The sequence below is a fragment of the Manis javanica genome, chromosome 4 (assembly GCF_040802235.1).
Source record: "Manis javanica isolate MJ-LG chromosome 4, MJ_LKY, whole genome shotgun sequence".
Classification (NCBI taxonomy): Eukaryota; Metazoa; Chordata; class Mammalia; order Pholidota; family Manidae; genus Manis; species Manis javanica.
In genome coordinates this window covers 72,719,956-72,734,656 of record NC_133159.1, presented here as the reverse complement: position 1 = coordinate 72,734,656, position 14,701 = coordinate 72,719,956, and the positions used below count along the sequence as shown (strand labels likewise).

The 14,701-nt window shown below is 35.1% G+C and overlaps 1 protein-coding gene across 9 annotated transcripts in view; it reads left to right on the top strand.

Moving 5' to 3' along the window:
- Positions 1 to 9,340, top strand: part of ODF2L (outer dense fiber of sperm tails 2 like) — a 32,164-nt gene extending 22,824 nt beyond the window's left edge. For 7 of the 9 annotated variants that reach the window (XM_073234234.1, XM_073234229.1, XM_073234233.1 and 4 more), the window contains 5 exons: positions 1,787 to 1,945; positions 3,247 to 3,332; positions 3,415 to 3,577; positions 6,332 to 6,457; positions 8,774 to 9,340. In XM_073234234.1, the coding sequence (XP_073090335.1) occupies positions 1,787 to 1,945; positions 3,247 to 3,332; positions 3,415 to 3,577; positions 6,332 to 6,457; positions 8,774 to 8,902 (663 nt within the window). In that variant the 3' untranslated portion in view covers positions 8,903 to 9,340. The remainder of the gene's footprint in view (positions 1 to 1,786; positions 1,946 to 3,246; positions 3,333 to 3,414; positions 3,578 to 6,331; positions 6,458 to 8,773) is intronic. The other 2 variants (XM_073234236.1, XM_073234235.1) reach the window with 1 other exon arrangement.
- Positions 9,341 to 14,701: the final 5,361 nt, after the last annotated feature.

Below are 14,701 nucleotides of genomic sequence, written 5' to 3'. Positions count from 1 at the left end.
TGTTTGGTTGTGTAAATGTTTTTTCACTTTTTCCTTAATATTCAGAAAATAGCATGAAGTTTAATTTTTCTGATACAAAAGCAGACTTGAATAGCTTGAAAAAATAGTTGATACTGAGCTTCATCAACTAAGTATGCAAATTTGAATCTCGTTTTTGATCTCATTTTTTTCTGGTAGTAAATCTTTTGGTTCTGAAAAAGTGAAGTAAATATTGTCTCTGCTAAATACTTTTTGGGAAGAAAGATAGTATCATTTAAAAAAAGCATCATTTCCCCTTTGTTCACCCTGTTGCAACAGAATGAGGGGAAGGCTGGTATTGGCAAGTTCCAGTGTTTTTGCGAATGTTTTTAAGTTTTTCAATAAAACTGCATCCTTCTTTCGGTCTTTTCATGTTGTTTTGGTAAGAAAGCAGTGGAAGTCATCGGATGCTGACTCCCTGCTGGAGAGGTCATGAGATATTACTGGTTAGTTCCAACTGAGTGGAATAAGGTGACTGTCTCTGGATTGGCCCCTTATTTTGGGATTGAGAAGGCAGAGTGAGGCACCAGTGTGAAAGAAGGTCAGCCAGAGCAGACTTCTGCTGGCTAAACAGAAATAAGGATAGCCCACCAAATGTGCAACTTAACTGCTTTCTTAGAATTACTTTTTACCTATTTTAAGCAGACCAGAGAAGAAATCATTTCATGTGTCTTGGTTTCTTTTTCTCATGAGACACACCAATGCAAATGTCTTTTCTTTTGTTAGCACTGTAGAAAAACAAACACCAAGGCCTATTAAAAAATCTGTTCAAAAGGCAGGTGGGTCAGGAGCCTGTGATTTTCAGAAATATTGTAAGGTCACAATGTTTTCTAAGTAGTATTAAACCGGAAAAGTCGTTTTTAAAAATGAAATTCTTCCTTTTCATTTCCCACTGTTCTAAGTCTCTTGGTTTTCTCATGGGCTCTCAGATGTTTGGGGACCCAGAGGTATGCTTTGTTTCCATTTTCTCTTTTGTGGTTCAGAATGCCAGATTTTGCACAGTAGCTCTAGGCGTTCCCTACCTCAGGAAGAGTCTAGCACCTTGTTTTTCTTCGTTAGGAGCATCCTAAATGCCATGTCTGGCCATTTTTTCCTAATTAACAGTATAAGCATTTCTTAGGGTTGCTTTTTGTCACATCTCCACAAGTGCCACAGTGAGGAACTGCAGTAGCCTCACTGCAGTTATGAATATAATTAAAATTACAGAATATAGATAAAGTTATTGTTCATAGTAACATTAATGAACAATTACAGCCTACTGAGGACTGATTGTATTAGCTATCTTGAAATGATATACAGCACTCCCACGTACTTGAACCAAGTAAGTGCAGCAAGGCTGCTCTAATTGAAATATCTGGGGTACAAGATTGAATGACAGAAAGTGGCGATTACTTTGGACTGATGGCTGGGCAGTAGAGAACTACCATGCTAGCATTCTTAGTAATAATTCTACTCGAATATAAATGACAAGATTCAAAAAGTTTGCTTTCCTAAGTAGGTTAAATCTTCTCCCCTCAAGCTAATATTACTATATTCATTTACTCAACAAACATTTTGAAAACCAATTAAAGTCTAGCCCAATTTTGAGTCTTATTCTTACTTAGCAGAGTCTAAATGATTATTCACATTTATTTGGTTGGGTCTTTTTGTTTAAAACCATCATACCTCGAGTATTTATTATATTAAAAGCATATCTCATATTTAAATAGTAAAAACATTAATGCTGAATGTATGATCTTGCACTTATTTCCCTAATGCTACATCTCAGATGAGAGGCCAGATGGAGTCTCATCTGAAGGAGTTAGAATGCGCCCATGATTCCTTGACGGCGGTGGAACGGAGGCTTCACGAGTGTCAGGAGAGTCTGCAGCACTACAAGGGGAAATGTGCAGACCAGACACACACCATTAGGGAGCTTCAGGGCCAGGTGTCTAGCTGTTTTTCTGCTTTTTGCTAGATGTGTTAAAGAAACGCTTTAGACCCATTTCACCAGTTGAGGGCACTCATGTCAGGGGTTGATTTTTTTATTCCCATCTCAGTTTCCTGCAGATACTGTAATATTATTTTTCATGGTATTCTTTCAGCATTTTATGGTGAAAAATTGGTAACTAAAAATGGCTGATTTAGTTTATTTGTACAAATCTTTATTTAGACATTTGAGGACATGGTAATAGCATGAGAGAAAGAGCAATGCTATGTTTACATATATTTTTTTGATGTCAGAATAAGGTAAATTATTGTAATTTACCTTGCAAAACTTAGAATTTAGTTTAACTAGAATTGTGCATCAAGTTTATTTGGATTATTCTCTATTATTTTTTTCAAAATAAACTTTTTGCTCCATCAGATCAGGATCATAGGTGCCCTGTTAGTCACCACATAGCCATCTACATCTACTAATTCATTTCCTAGCACATAGTAAAAACTTACTAAACACTTAAAAATTAATTTTTCTTAAAAAGAAGTATGTCTAAGGATGGTAACAAGTCTTTTTCTGTATTTGCAAAAGAATTTTAGTAATGATTTCCTGTCTTCCAAAAGTAATCTGGATTTCAATTTTGAAACACATCTAGTTTTTAAAAACATGCAAACAAAACTGCTGAATTCAAATTCCTGAGCAGAGGTTATTTCTAAGAAAATAACCAAATTGCATAGATAACCTAAATTATTAATTGAAATTATGAGAAAAAATTTTATTTCAGAGCTTCTTAAACCAAATAGAGCTTCTGAAGCAATGGGGAGAATATTCTGTTTTGGCATGGACAGGTGTGTCTTTGGTTGATTTGCTTGTTTATTCTATTTTGCTTTTCATACATATGGTTTTTACTTATAGTTACAACTTCACAGATAGTTATCAGTCACTTTAGGTGAAACAAAACTATAAGAATAACTAAGTATCCAACAATAGATGATTAATCTGTTTAATAGCTTAACATTTACTTAATAAAATAAATATCCTTTTTCAATAAAACACTGTTCAGGATTTTTTAATTGCCATCTTTCAGAAAAAATTTTAGTAGATGATTTTCTACAAGGCAACATAGCTTTTTAAAACTTAGGAGTTTAAGAACTTGTGTTCTAATAATGGAACGTGTCCTTCTATGTAAGAGTAGTGATAATATTTATACCTTCTGGTATACCTGTGATTGTTCTAACAATAAAGTATATAGATTTCTTTGGAAGTTATATAAAGAAAATAATTTAAAAACTTTTTGTTTTCTCTTTTAGGTTGATGGAAATCACAATCTTCTGATGAAGCTTTCTTTGGAAGAGGAAAATTATCTTATTCAGTTGAAGTGTGAAAACCTTAAACAGTATGTAGTAAATTGACTTTAAATTGGTGTTGCATTTTTCTCCACACACTATAATTTTAAAATATATGTTTTCTGTAAAAAGAAAGTTAGAACAGATGGATGCAGAAAATAAAGAGCTTGAAAAGAAGCTGGCAAACCAAGAAGAATGTCTTAAGCATAGCAATCTTAAGTTTAAAGAGAAATCTGCAGAATATACAGCATTGGCCAGACAGCTGGAAGCTGCTTTGGAAGAAGGAAGACAAAAGGTACAGATGGCCTTTATTTAGAAACTTTTTAATTAGTTTACCAAAGAGTTGTCTTTTTAAACAGACAATATCTCATCTTTCCAAACCTACAGTTACTGTTTTCATTCTAATGTCAGGATGAAGGGAGCAATTACCTTTAGTTTTTTACCTTATTTTCCCTTTTGGAGCTAAACAGATATATTGCTAGTCCAGAGTTAGTTACTTCTCTAAATAAATGATGATGTGGCAGGGTAAAGGGTAGAGATGAAAAACAGTTTGCAGGACTTATCCCCCCTACCCCCACTTTAAAAAAAAATAAAACCAAAGCAAACGTGCAAATTATTAAACGTTTTGGTTTGATCAGGATCTGGTGAGCTGTAAAGCTCAACCCTCTTTTGGCAAATACTGTTGCATTAAAAAAAAACATGCAAGAATTAAATTCCAGTTAAATCCACTTGGTTAGCATTTAATGTCTCACTGTGCAGCAGGCACTCTGCTGGTGCTTGAGCTGCAAAGATGAAAAGACCTTGTTGGTGTGCATCCTCTCTGGGAGCTTCCCTAGTGTACTCTGAAACTGGCCCCCACATGCAGAAGTCAGGGAAAGAAGCAAGAAAGAGTCAGACCACTCCAGGTTGGTAAGTGGTAGGTTTAATAAGTAGGGATGTTTATGAGGCTTGTCTTGGGTAGCTGTAAGATGGGTAAATTTCTGCACCCTCCTGCCAAATCTTAAAAGTTTATATAGAGGCCTTAATGGGGTTCAGTCACATACCCAGTCCAGATGGTCTCAACACCATATTTTTATATAACGGCTGTATCCTCGCAGCAGCTTCTGGGAGTGAGGAAGCTAAGTAGAATGTACATTGCAAGGACAAGGGAGGGGTGGGGAGCCTCCAGTTGCCTGTGTCCAGCTCATGGGTCACCTGGCAGTCATGTCTTTTTGATGACCTCCTCCAACAGACCTGACCTCTGTTCTCAGGACACTCACAGTTCAGTAGGAGATAATGTATGAACAAACAAATGCCATCCAGCTGTAAGGGCTACAATAGAGGGAGGGTACAAAATACATTGGAGAGCGTGGTTAGTTCCACCTGGGCGTGAGGGGAAATGATTCAGGAAGATCTCAAAGAAGAGGACATTTATCAAATGATTTGAAAATGTATTGAAATGATATGAAGTGGCCTGTGGAGTCCAGCAAGAACTAGATTTGAATTCTAGCACTAACACGTTATATCCTGACTTCTCTAAACTTGAGTTTCTTAATTGGTAAAATGGGGATGATAAATTTCCTCACGGAATTGAATGATGCTAAGAACAAATTGTTCACTAATGACTCTCAGATATAAATCTGCAGTCCAGACTTTTATTATTTTGATTTTTTTAACTTTGGGAAGCCAATTCAGTTCAGTTTTAAAAACACATCGTTGAACAAAAGCAAAATAGTATAGTAAAATGTACTACCAGTGGTAGAAATGTAATCCAAATTTCTCAGCCCCACCAAACTTTGGGAGGAAAATAAGTGATTTTATCGTGGGTACAGCCTAAGGAACTTTGGAAATGCTAGGTGCTCCCAGATGTCTTTTCAAAAGTGTCCAGAGTCCCCCAAAATGCACCTGGGCTCTCCTTTCTCTCCTGCTCCAGTAGAAGATGGAGCTGTCTGTAGTTCCTGCCACAGGGTGGGGGCCACCATGTCAGCATTGTCCACACTGAGGGACATTGCCAAGGGCATGGGTATTTGTCTTGAGGGCTTTTTCTCCAAAGCTTCAGATCTTGCTAGCATCTGTCACTCACAATTGCCCTTGGAATTTGCACACAAGAAATCTTTGTAAACCACTTTCTGATAACTTAGAACGGAGTTAGATTAGAGGACAGTCCATGCCACTAGCTTCTTGCTCCTGAACTAGTCCCTGCCTCCACTCTCATTCTTGTGGCTCCAAACCAACATTCTTGCAAATAGGCTACTGCATATCTGAATCCTTGGTATGAACATAGCTAAGCTAGACTTTCTTTAAAATAAGTGGAGAAATATGAAAACTCAAATTCAGACCACTTGGGAAGTGAATGAATGAAAACCCAATTTCTTGTTGTGTGTGAGTTAACTGTATGTATCACCTGCCCTGCCTCCAATTCTGTCCATCCAAGTCTATCATCAGCACCGAATGAGAACTTTCTACCACTCTAGACACAATGGTGGATGTAAATACGGTAAAGCAAGGCAATTGGTATCAATAGGTTATAAAAATACAGAATTGGGAAAACTCCTATCTAAGACATATTAGTACAAATGCATATACCTCTTCCATCTTTTTTATTTTAATTTTTTATTAAGGTATGATTGATATACACTCTTATGAAGGTTTCACATGAAAAAACAATGTGGTTACTACATTTACCTAATATTATCAAGTCCCCACCCATACCCCAATGCAGTCACTGTCCATCAGTACAGCAAGTTGCCAGAGATCCACTATGTCCCGTCTCTGTGATACACTGTTCTCCCTGTGATCCCCCACACCATGTGTACTAAACATAATACCCCTCAGATACCTCTTCCATCTTAAGTGAATTTTGCAGATACTCACATATTTATATGTGTAAAAAAGTATACATATTTATGCTGTGTATGCTTCAAGGTAGAACATGTTTAAACATTTTCTAATTAACATCTAATTAATATCTCCTTGAAAAAAAGAGGTACAGTATAACTATGTCAAGGCTTTAAGTCATACTTTAAAGAATGCATATTTGATTATTTTGCTCTTTTAATGAAAATTACAGGTTTCTGAAGAAATAGAGAAAATGTCATCTAGAGAAAGGGCTTTGCAGACTAAAATATTAGATCTGGAAACTGAGCTTAGGAAGAAAAATGAAGAACAAAATCAACTTGTTTGCAAAATGAACAATGTAAGTATTAGTATGGCTTAATAAGTTTTCATAAAAATTAATTAGTAATTAACATTTTTACCATGTTAAACAGTTAAGCAGTTAAACAGTTAAAGTACGAAGTGAGGGGAATCATGCCTATTGCTTTACTGATAAAATTAAAATAACAATGTAAATCATAAAAAATAAAAATGTCAGGATTATGCCAAAAAATTATTATTCTGTATCCTTGGTAGTTTCTGTTCCATTTCCCCCAAAGTCTCATTGGGCTCTTCCCCTGCATATTGCTTTTGCATGACAGCTGCTTAAAGAAAGTTTCAGATATAATCTGCTTATTTTCTTTCTGGTATAAATTTTTTATTCTTGCAAGATATACATTCTGAACTGTTATTAGGAATTAGATTTTGATATCTATCTTGAATAATGAATACTAAATTTTAGAAAGTTATAAGTTGGCAGTAAGTAAATATTCAGCATTGTTACATCTGCATATAAGATGGATGCTTTGGTCTGCTTGGCCATGAAATGAGAAGACCAAATTGGCTTTGTTTAATTAGTCTTTTAATTTTTTTCCTAAATATAAAGTGTTGGCACTAGTCATGATTAAATTACTTGAAAACTATCTACTATCTACTTAGCAGTGACATAGAAAATAATGATAGTTAATTTTTTCCAGGAGTTGGAGACTCCATGAAAACTATTTTTTCATTCTGAAGTGTCTAAACAGTTGAAAATCTGGAAAGTTCCAAAGTGAAATGATTTTAGGCATTGATTTAGTTCAATTTTATCACTAACAAAAGTTCCAGGTTGATTTAATTAGAATAAAACACACTAACGAAAGTTCCAGGGTGATTTATTTAAAAAGCACAGGCTTTCCCATTATTCTAAACTATTTTTTAACTCACCGTAAGAGTTTCTGGTATTGTAACATATGTGTGATATTCTTTGTGTAATTGAAGCTGCTGAAATAATTAAATGGGTATACCAAGATGAGTTTTGCTATTCCCATACTTGGCTAAAGCTGCCAAAATAAATAGGGTTAAGATTTGATGGGTTATTAAACCTTATAATTTTTACAGTAGTAACAATCTAGAGTTCTAAGTGTAGATTTAGACATTGCTGAAAAATGAATTTGTGTTCTGTCTCTTCGAGGGGACAGTTAAGTGGGTGGCTCAGTATTTATTTTGAATTCATGCCTTAGCTCATTTGAATTGTAAGCATCCTGAGGGCCTGTCTCCCACTTGATTGTATCCCCATGTCTTCCAGAGTGCCCTTCCCACAGTAGCAGGCCTCTAGATTTTCTGCCTAGGTGCTCCAGCGGTGGGGTGGAATGGATGAACAGATCCAAGGGGACCTCAGCAGCTAACTGAGGCCAACCTTCCTAAAGCCTGGAATGTCTTTGGAGTCTCCTCTATTATCTTAAAATCTAAGCACATTTCGCATCCCACCCTACAAGTGTGTTTGTATTAATGTTTTTCTCTCCAAATTGTTGAGTAAAATTGAGTACAAAATTGTTGAGCAAGAAATTCCATAAAGAATCCCTATATCCATTCTGTGACTTTGTGTACCGTAGCCTGCCACATTGCTCCATACCATTCTACTTCCCCTGAGGGGCATCACTCAATCTCAGAGGGTATCAGATACCACTGAACACCTGATGGGAAGGAAATAAGATATTTTTTCTTAACATTACTACATTTTACCTGGAAGCTAGATGATATTTGCAGCCTGTTTTTAAGTATTTTCAGTGAACAGATCTACTTGGGAATTTATATGTGGCTGAGTATTTTAAAAAAATATTGGATTTAAAATTTTTTTCCTCAGAGAACACCTACTTAAGAGTGCTCTATTAATAGTATGAGTTTATTTTTTTTACAGGATTCTAAATGTAAAATGTCCGTATTTTTCAAGACTAGAATTTTGTCAATTTTTAAGACAGGAAAAGTCATTCCTATGGCATAAAGTACGAACTTTTAGGCAGAAAAAATGGTAAACCAGTATTAAAATATGGAATGTTAAATATAATGGAAGTTAATTATAACAGTTTTAAATAAAACTAATTTATTAAGCTAATCATGCTAAATATAATGTGGTGCTAAGTGAATGTGTATTATAAGAAACCATATCACAGTAGAGATCAACCATTATATGCCTTAAGTATTGTGGATTTTAAAGAAAAGTGAGCTCTAAGGTAAGTTAATGAACACATCAGATATTAGGATTCTTTCTTTTAAAGAATTAAAAATCATATATTCAACATATATATGCATTTTTCTATTATTTTACTCTTATCTGAATGTCCTTATTGATTGTCTTTATTTCTTTTCTTTTATTTAGAAAGCACAACATCAGGAAGTATGTTTGAAAGAAATACAACATAGTCTTGAAAAGTCAGAGAATCAGAATGAGAGTATTAAGAATTATTTACAGTTTCTTAAAACTTCTTATGTAACAATGTTTGGATAAATTGTCTTTATTTGCTATAGGCAATAGGCTTTTACTATGAGTATAAAAAATTATTAGGTAAAAAACTGTTATTTGTTATATTAAATGATTTATGGGTGGTAGTATTAGAGTTTTTATGTAAATACATTCGAAACAATTTTTTTATACAATTGAACTTTCAAAGAAGATAGATGTTAGTATTCCATATTGCTGGATAATTTTCACTTAGCTCTGATTTAATTCCTGTTTAAGTTGTATCAGTTTTTAGAGTATTTTTCACACACCCACACCAAAGAAACCAGATCCATTCTTTATGACTGTCTGTAAGCCACCATTCAAGAGAATTTATAATAAATTTAGGCCAGTTATGAGCCAAATACATGATTTTTAAATAATGTTTATAATTGCTTTACACTTATACATACATACATATAATATTTAATAAAGGAAAATATTCTGCATATTAATTTTTAATAATGGTATAATTACATACCTTCTAAAGATACCAAATGTCTCAATGTACTTAATATTGTTTCAGGTATATGCTCAGATGCCATTATAATTTCTGTGAGGTTTTAAATATAGAATTTTAAGTCATAGCTGTTAAATACCAAGTGATAGTAATAGGTAAAAAAAAAAAAAAACATGTTGGCGTGCATTGTTTCTTTATAAGGGCACCTTCCCAATGACCCAACTGCTTAAAAGTATTTTTCTTCAAATAGCAAAATATAGTTATTTCAGAAACTGGCCCCAATTTTTGCTCAACAATTTCTAAGAATATTAGCATTGTCTTTGTAAAAAAATGATAATGCATGTGGTACTAAAACATATGCTTGATGCTTGTGGTCCTGTCTTGTCTCCTATGGGAAAGGGAGCCTCAAGAAATACTCACATGAAAGGAAACTAAGGGTCTTGAGGGTTGCTCACTAGACCATGAGCTCCTTAAGGACAAACCTGTATTGTATTCATATTTCTATTTTAGCCAAACACAATATCTGGTATATAATAGATACTCAGTTGATGTTTGTGGATAGATGGATGGATGTTGAAAGAGGCAGGTATTCATATTTCTATTCTAGATATAAAAAAATGTAAGCATAGGGGAATTAACTACAGGGGCTATTATGTAAAACTCCTTAAGTTTTAAACTCAGCATTTGAACTTAAGTCTCCTGATTCTATGATGTAAGTTCTGTGTACAGTTTTGTTTTCTCGTTAAAAGCACAGGCATAGGTGACACTGCTGTTATTTACTGAGAACTTGCTTTCTGCCAGACAGAGTTCTGTGTGGGCACATGTGCCTGATGAGATAGGTGCTGTTTATCTCATTTACTTTAATTTGCCCAAGGCCACCCAGGTAGTAGGTGTCAGGCACCTAGAGTTTCTACTTTTAACTATGACCATACTACTTTTATGTACATTTCATAAATAAAGATGAGTTTCTTTTGACACTTGTGCATTTACCTCATCTATAAATATGTTCTTTTTTTATATTTTTTATTTTTAATAAAGTAATTTGTGCATATAGCATTTAAAATCAGTACCTGCTCTGTGTAAGGTAGACTGGAAGGAAATGACTACCACAAAGTCCCTAAGGTTTGGTACTCACATGCTAGTGACACAGAACAACAAAGGAAATTTGCCAGACCCTAGAACTTTAACCATCTGTGTGCTTACTGTTCCCATGTGAAGCTGATGTGTGAAACACACTTAGTGTCAGGGGTGCCTGGAGTCAGTGCCCTGGGGTCCCTAAGCAGTGTCTCTGTCTGCAGCTTCCCATCACCCAAGAAAGCCCTTGTCCCAGGGCACTAACAGTCTAGCAGAATTTTGTCTTTATCCCTGATAGCAGGGCCTCATGACTTTGTTAAGTTCTAAAAGTTTTCTTCCATTATTTGTGTGATTATTACCTTTTCACGTGTTCCTTTTCCTTGTTTTGTCTCCTGGGTCTGACTTTGCCCAATTTGCCTTTTCCCTCAGTGTATCCATCACTGGGTTTCTTTTGAAGTATTTCTTCCACCTGATTTTTCTGACCACTAATATAGTTCTGAAGGGCAGTCATTCCCTTTTTCTGTTGGATATGAATTTCTAACTAAGAAATCACATTTTTTAGTTCCTGAAAGTGTTGGGATTTGCTTTTTTGTTTTCAGTGCTAAAATTCCATTATATTTTCAGTAAAATTCTCTTCTCCTTCTTCCATGGATCCTGCTTCAGAAGGTGTCTCCTATTTCTGTCTGGGGGCTGCCTTTCTGTCTGAGTCCCCGGGAAAGCCTGAGTTTTCCTTGGCCTGCCCCTGGCTGTGGTCCCCTCAGTACCTTCCAGCCGTCTGCCTCGCACATTTCTTGGGCAGTAGCAAGCCAAGAGTTGCAAGGCTGATGGCTTCAGTTCTCATGGACCTGAGAGTTCTGCTGAAGTGCTCTGAGAAACTGTTCTGTTCCCAGATTTTTTCAGTCACAAGCATAAGTTCTTTTCCAACTACCAATATTAGAAGCAGTTAGCTCCACTGAAGAGCCTGCTTTGAGGTCCTCTGGGGTCTACAAGTTTGTTGCAGCAGGCAAGTGACGTCCTCTTTGGAAGCGAACCACAGTCAGCATCTGTACGGGGAATAGTGTGCATCAGTTTAAGGAATGAATTCTATCTGTATTTGCTGCCTTGAGATTTGTTCATGATTTTTATTTTTAGGTTAAGAAAAGTCACCAAATATGTGTTCAGTATGATTCACTTTTTGTTATCAAAACTGGTATGTCTCTGTTTGTGCATGTAAGTTCACACATGTTGATCTGATCATGGAGAAGCCTACATGGCTTGGTAGAGATGGAGGAAATAGTAATAATTTTTCACTTATTCTCATGAAATTGTATTACTTCCAATTTTTTCCTAATCAGATAATAAAAAATTGTAAAGGTGGGAGGACAGTAATGATAGGTGTTAAGGAATGGAAGAGTAGGACTGGTGAGAGGTCATAGCCTAAAAATTAAATATTGGAACTGGATTTTCAGAGACGGAGTAGTTTGGAACAAGGAAAATGTGAAGAAGTGTCTGCCTGAGGTGGAGGTGGAGGTCACTGGAGTGCAGGATGCTGAGTTACTGAGAAGCCTTGGATGTTGAAGCTGTCTAGGATGTGGAAGCACTTAGAGTAGAGCTGAAGAACAAGTGTCTTGGCTAAATGTGAGCCGATGAGTGGGTGACTATGATAAGGAATGAAGTTTTAAAACTATTATCAATGGTTTCTGATTACATGTAGAATAAAATCCAAAGCCCAGCATAATCCTCAAGGCCCTGCACATTCTGGCCCTCATGTTCATGGCCTGAAGGCCATGCCTACCTTCTCACCCTCTGTACCACTATTCTCACCCACTGTGCCCAATTGCACTTGGTTTCCTTGAAAACCAAGGTCATTTCATTCATTCCTTTCTCTCATCTTGAAATGCTCTTTCCCCACTCCTGCCTGACTAAATCCTATTCTTTCAAATAGCTTCCTTTTTTTTCATGATTGATAGTTATTTATTTGTGTGATGAATTGTTTCTATCTGTCTCACTAGATTTTCACCACTCTGAGGGGTTGCTGTCCCGTAGCCTATATCCGCCAAAGTACCTGGCACACAGTAGGTACTGAGTACATACTTGCTGGATGCATAGGTAGATGAAGGGATGGTGATATTGTTAGTTCTGAGCTTCAAAATAGGAGGAAGGAATTTGTCTAAAAAAGAAGAGAAATTATACTGAGTCTGGAACAATGAGTGACTTTTACTCCTGAAGGCTTCAAGGGAAGCAGTTTCCTGGGTGAGGGGTCAGGTTTCCTTTCAGAAAGAGGTGGAAAGTGAGGTGATCCTGGTGCAGGAACCCTCGTTTATCATCATACATGTTCCAGAAGCCACAGTGGAAAATTGGCATGAGTTGGCACTGGGAGTGAACCAGGGAGGTGAATGGGTGCCCTTATAGCTGCTTGTTTCAGGTAGTTTAGGAGGAATTCCCTGCTTTTTTTTTCTTCACTAAGAATTAATAAAAATTATGTGTTATCTTTTCTTTTGATACTATTGAATTGGAAAAGTTGCTTAAATCCCAAGTATAATTCAGCATTTTTTATTTATATAACATAACTAGTTGTACAAGCTTCGGGTAACACTTCCACAAAAGGAAAAATAAATATTAAACATAATTTTTTTTCTTAAAATTTATTATTTCCTTAAAATTGTGAGGTTTAGTCTTATTTTTAAAAATGACTGAAGCATCTTGTTTTCTCCTTACTTTGGCATAGTTTGAGATGGGTTTGGAGGGAGAAAGAACTGTTAGGAGAATTCTATCTCTAGTTTGCTGTTATTAGATGAAGTTAATATTGATAACAAATTATGTTTAAAGCTAAAAATTAAACCTATGTTTAACTATCATACATTATTTGATTAGAAACATTTTAATTACACACTGCATTTTGTAAGCTTAAAGTTTATTTTTGCAACTTTTTTGTGAAGTAGGTATCTTTTCCTATCATTTAAAAAAAGAGCTCAATTTAAAAAATATAACTAAATATAAAGGTCATCAAAAATCATCAAAACCCAAGAATGTAAGGTGCATATGTGTTGATCTTTAAGAAAAAATAGTAATTTCATTTCAATAATTAATGATAAAAACTCCTTCAATGTCACCTGAATATAATAGTATTGAAAACTTGTTTATTTCTAAAAGATTTGTTTTAACTTTAAGAGACAAGCATAATTATCTTAAAACAATAAATTTTCATTTCCATGCTAAAAGTCTAACTTAAAGCTAATTTCTCTTCTTCCTACAATAATTTTAAAGAGGTGATTCCTAGTATTGAAAGATAGGATAAAATGAGAATTCTCACATACTACCAAAGGGACTTACTGTTCCATTATCTTTGGATACATGATAATACATTAATTATTTCTCCATTGTTGGATAGTTATTAACATGTTTTCTATTATAAATATATTTGCATAGAATACCATGTACAATTTCTTATCCACATCTAAGTATTTAGTTTAGGATAAATGTCTAGATGTAAATTACTGTATCAAATGCCATGACAAATTTCAAGGTTCTTGGAACACAGAATTATTCATGCCATTTGCTACAATAATTTGCAACATAGGTATTTATCCTAAAGTAATTAAATGCTGGTAGGAACTATGTCTATTATGCCATTGCATTGCCTACCCAATGCTTGGCACCTATAAGAACAAGTAAATCTTGTTATTTGACAATCAAAAATGAATATCAGTTTGGCCAAGGCATCTGTCAATTTTAGTTATAACTATGAAGTAGGAATGTGAGCATGCTTTGAAGATTATAAGGAATTCTGAGGTTGTGAATATTAACAGTTCACAATTTGAGAAGGGCTGTGTTTTTATTCCTCATTAATATTTAGTTGATGGCAGTGCAAGTAATTCCTGAAGCTTGTGTCTGTTCCCTTACATCTCTATTTATGTGATTGTCTGTGTTAAAATTGTTGTTAAAAGTCAAGTTAGGTCATAGTATAAAATGAATTCTGGATATGAATCTTTGTTAAAGGTAGATGTATTTTCTACTTATCTGTGAGTTGCCTTTTCACTTTTTTACTAGTGACTTTTGATTATCAGTTCTTAAATAATATTGTGTTAGTCAGGATTCTCTAGAGAAACAATATATACTTGGTATTGTCTCCAATGTGATTATGGAGCCTGAGTAGTCCCAAGATCTGTCTCCAAGCTGGAGTCCCAGGAAAGCTAGTGGTGTTTTTTGAAGGCCTGAGAGCCAATGTTATAGATTCTAGTCAATCTGAAAGTCTGAAAACCAGGTGTGCTGAGGGCAGGAGATTGATGTCCCAG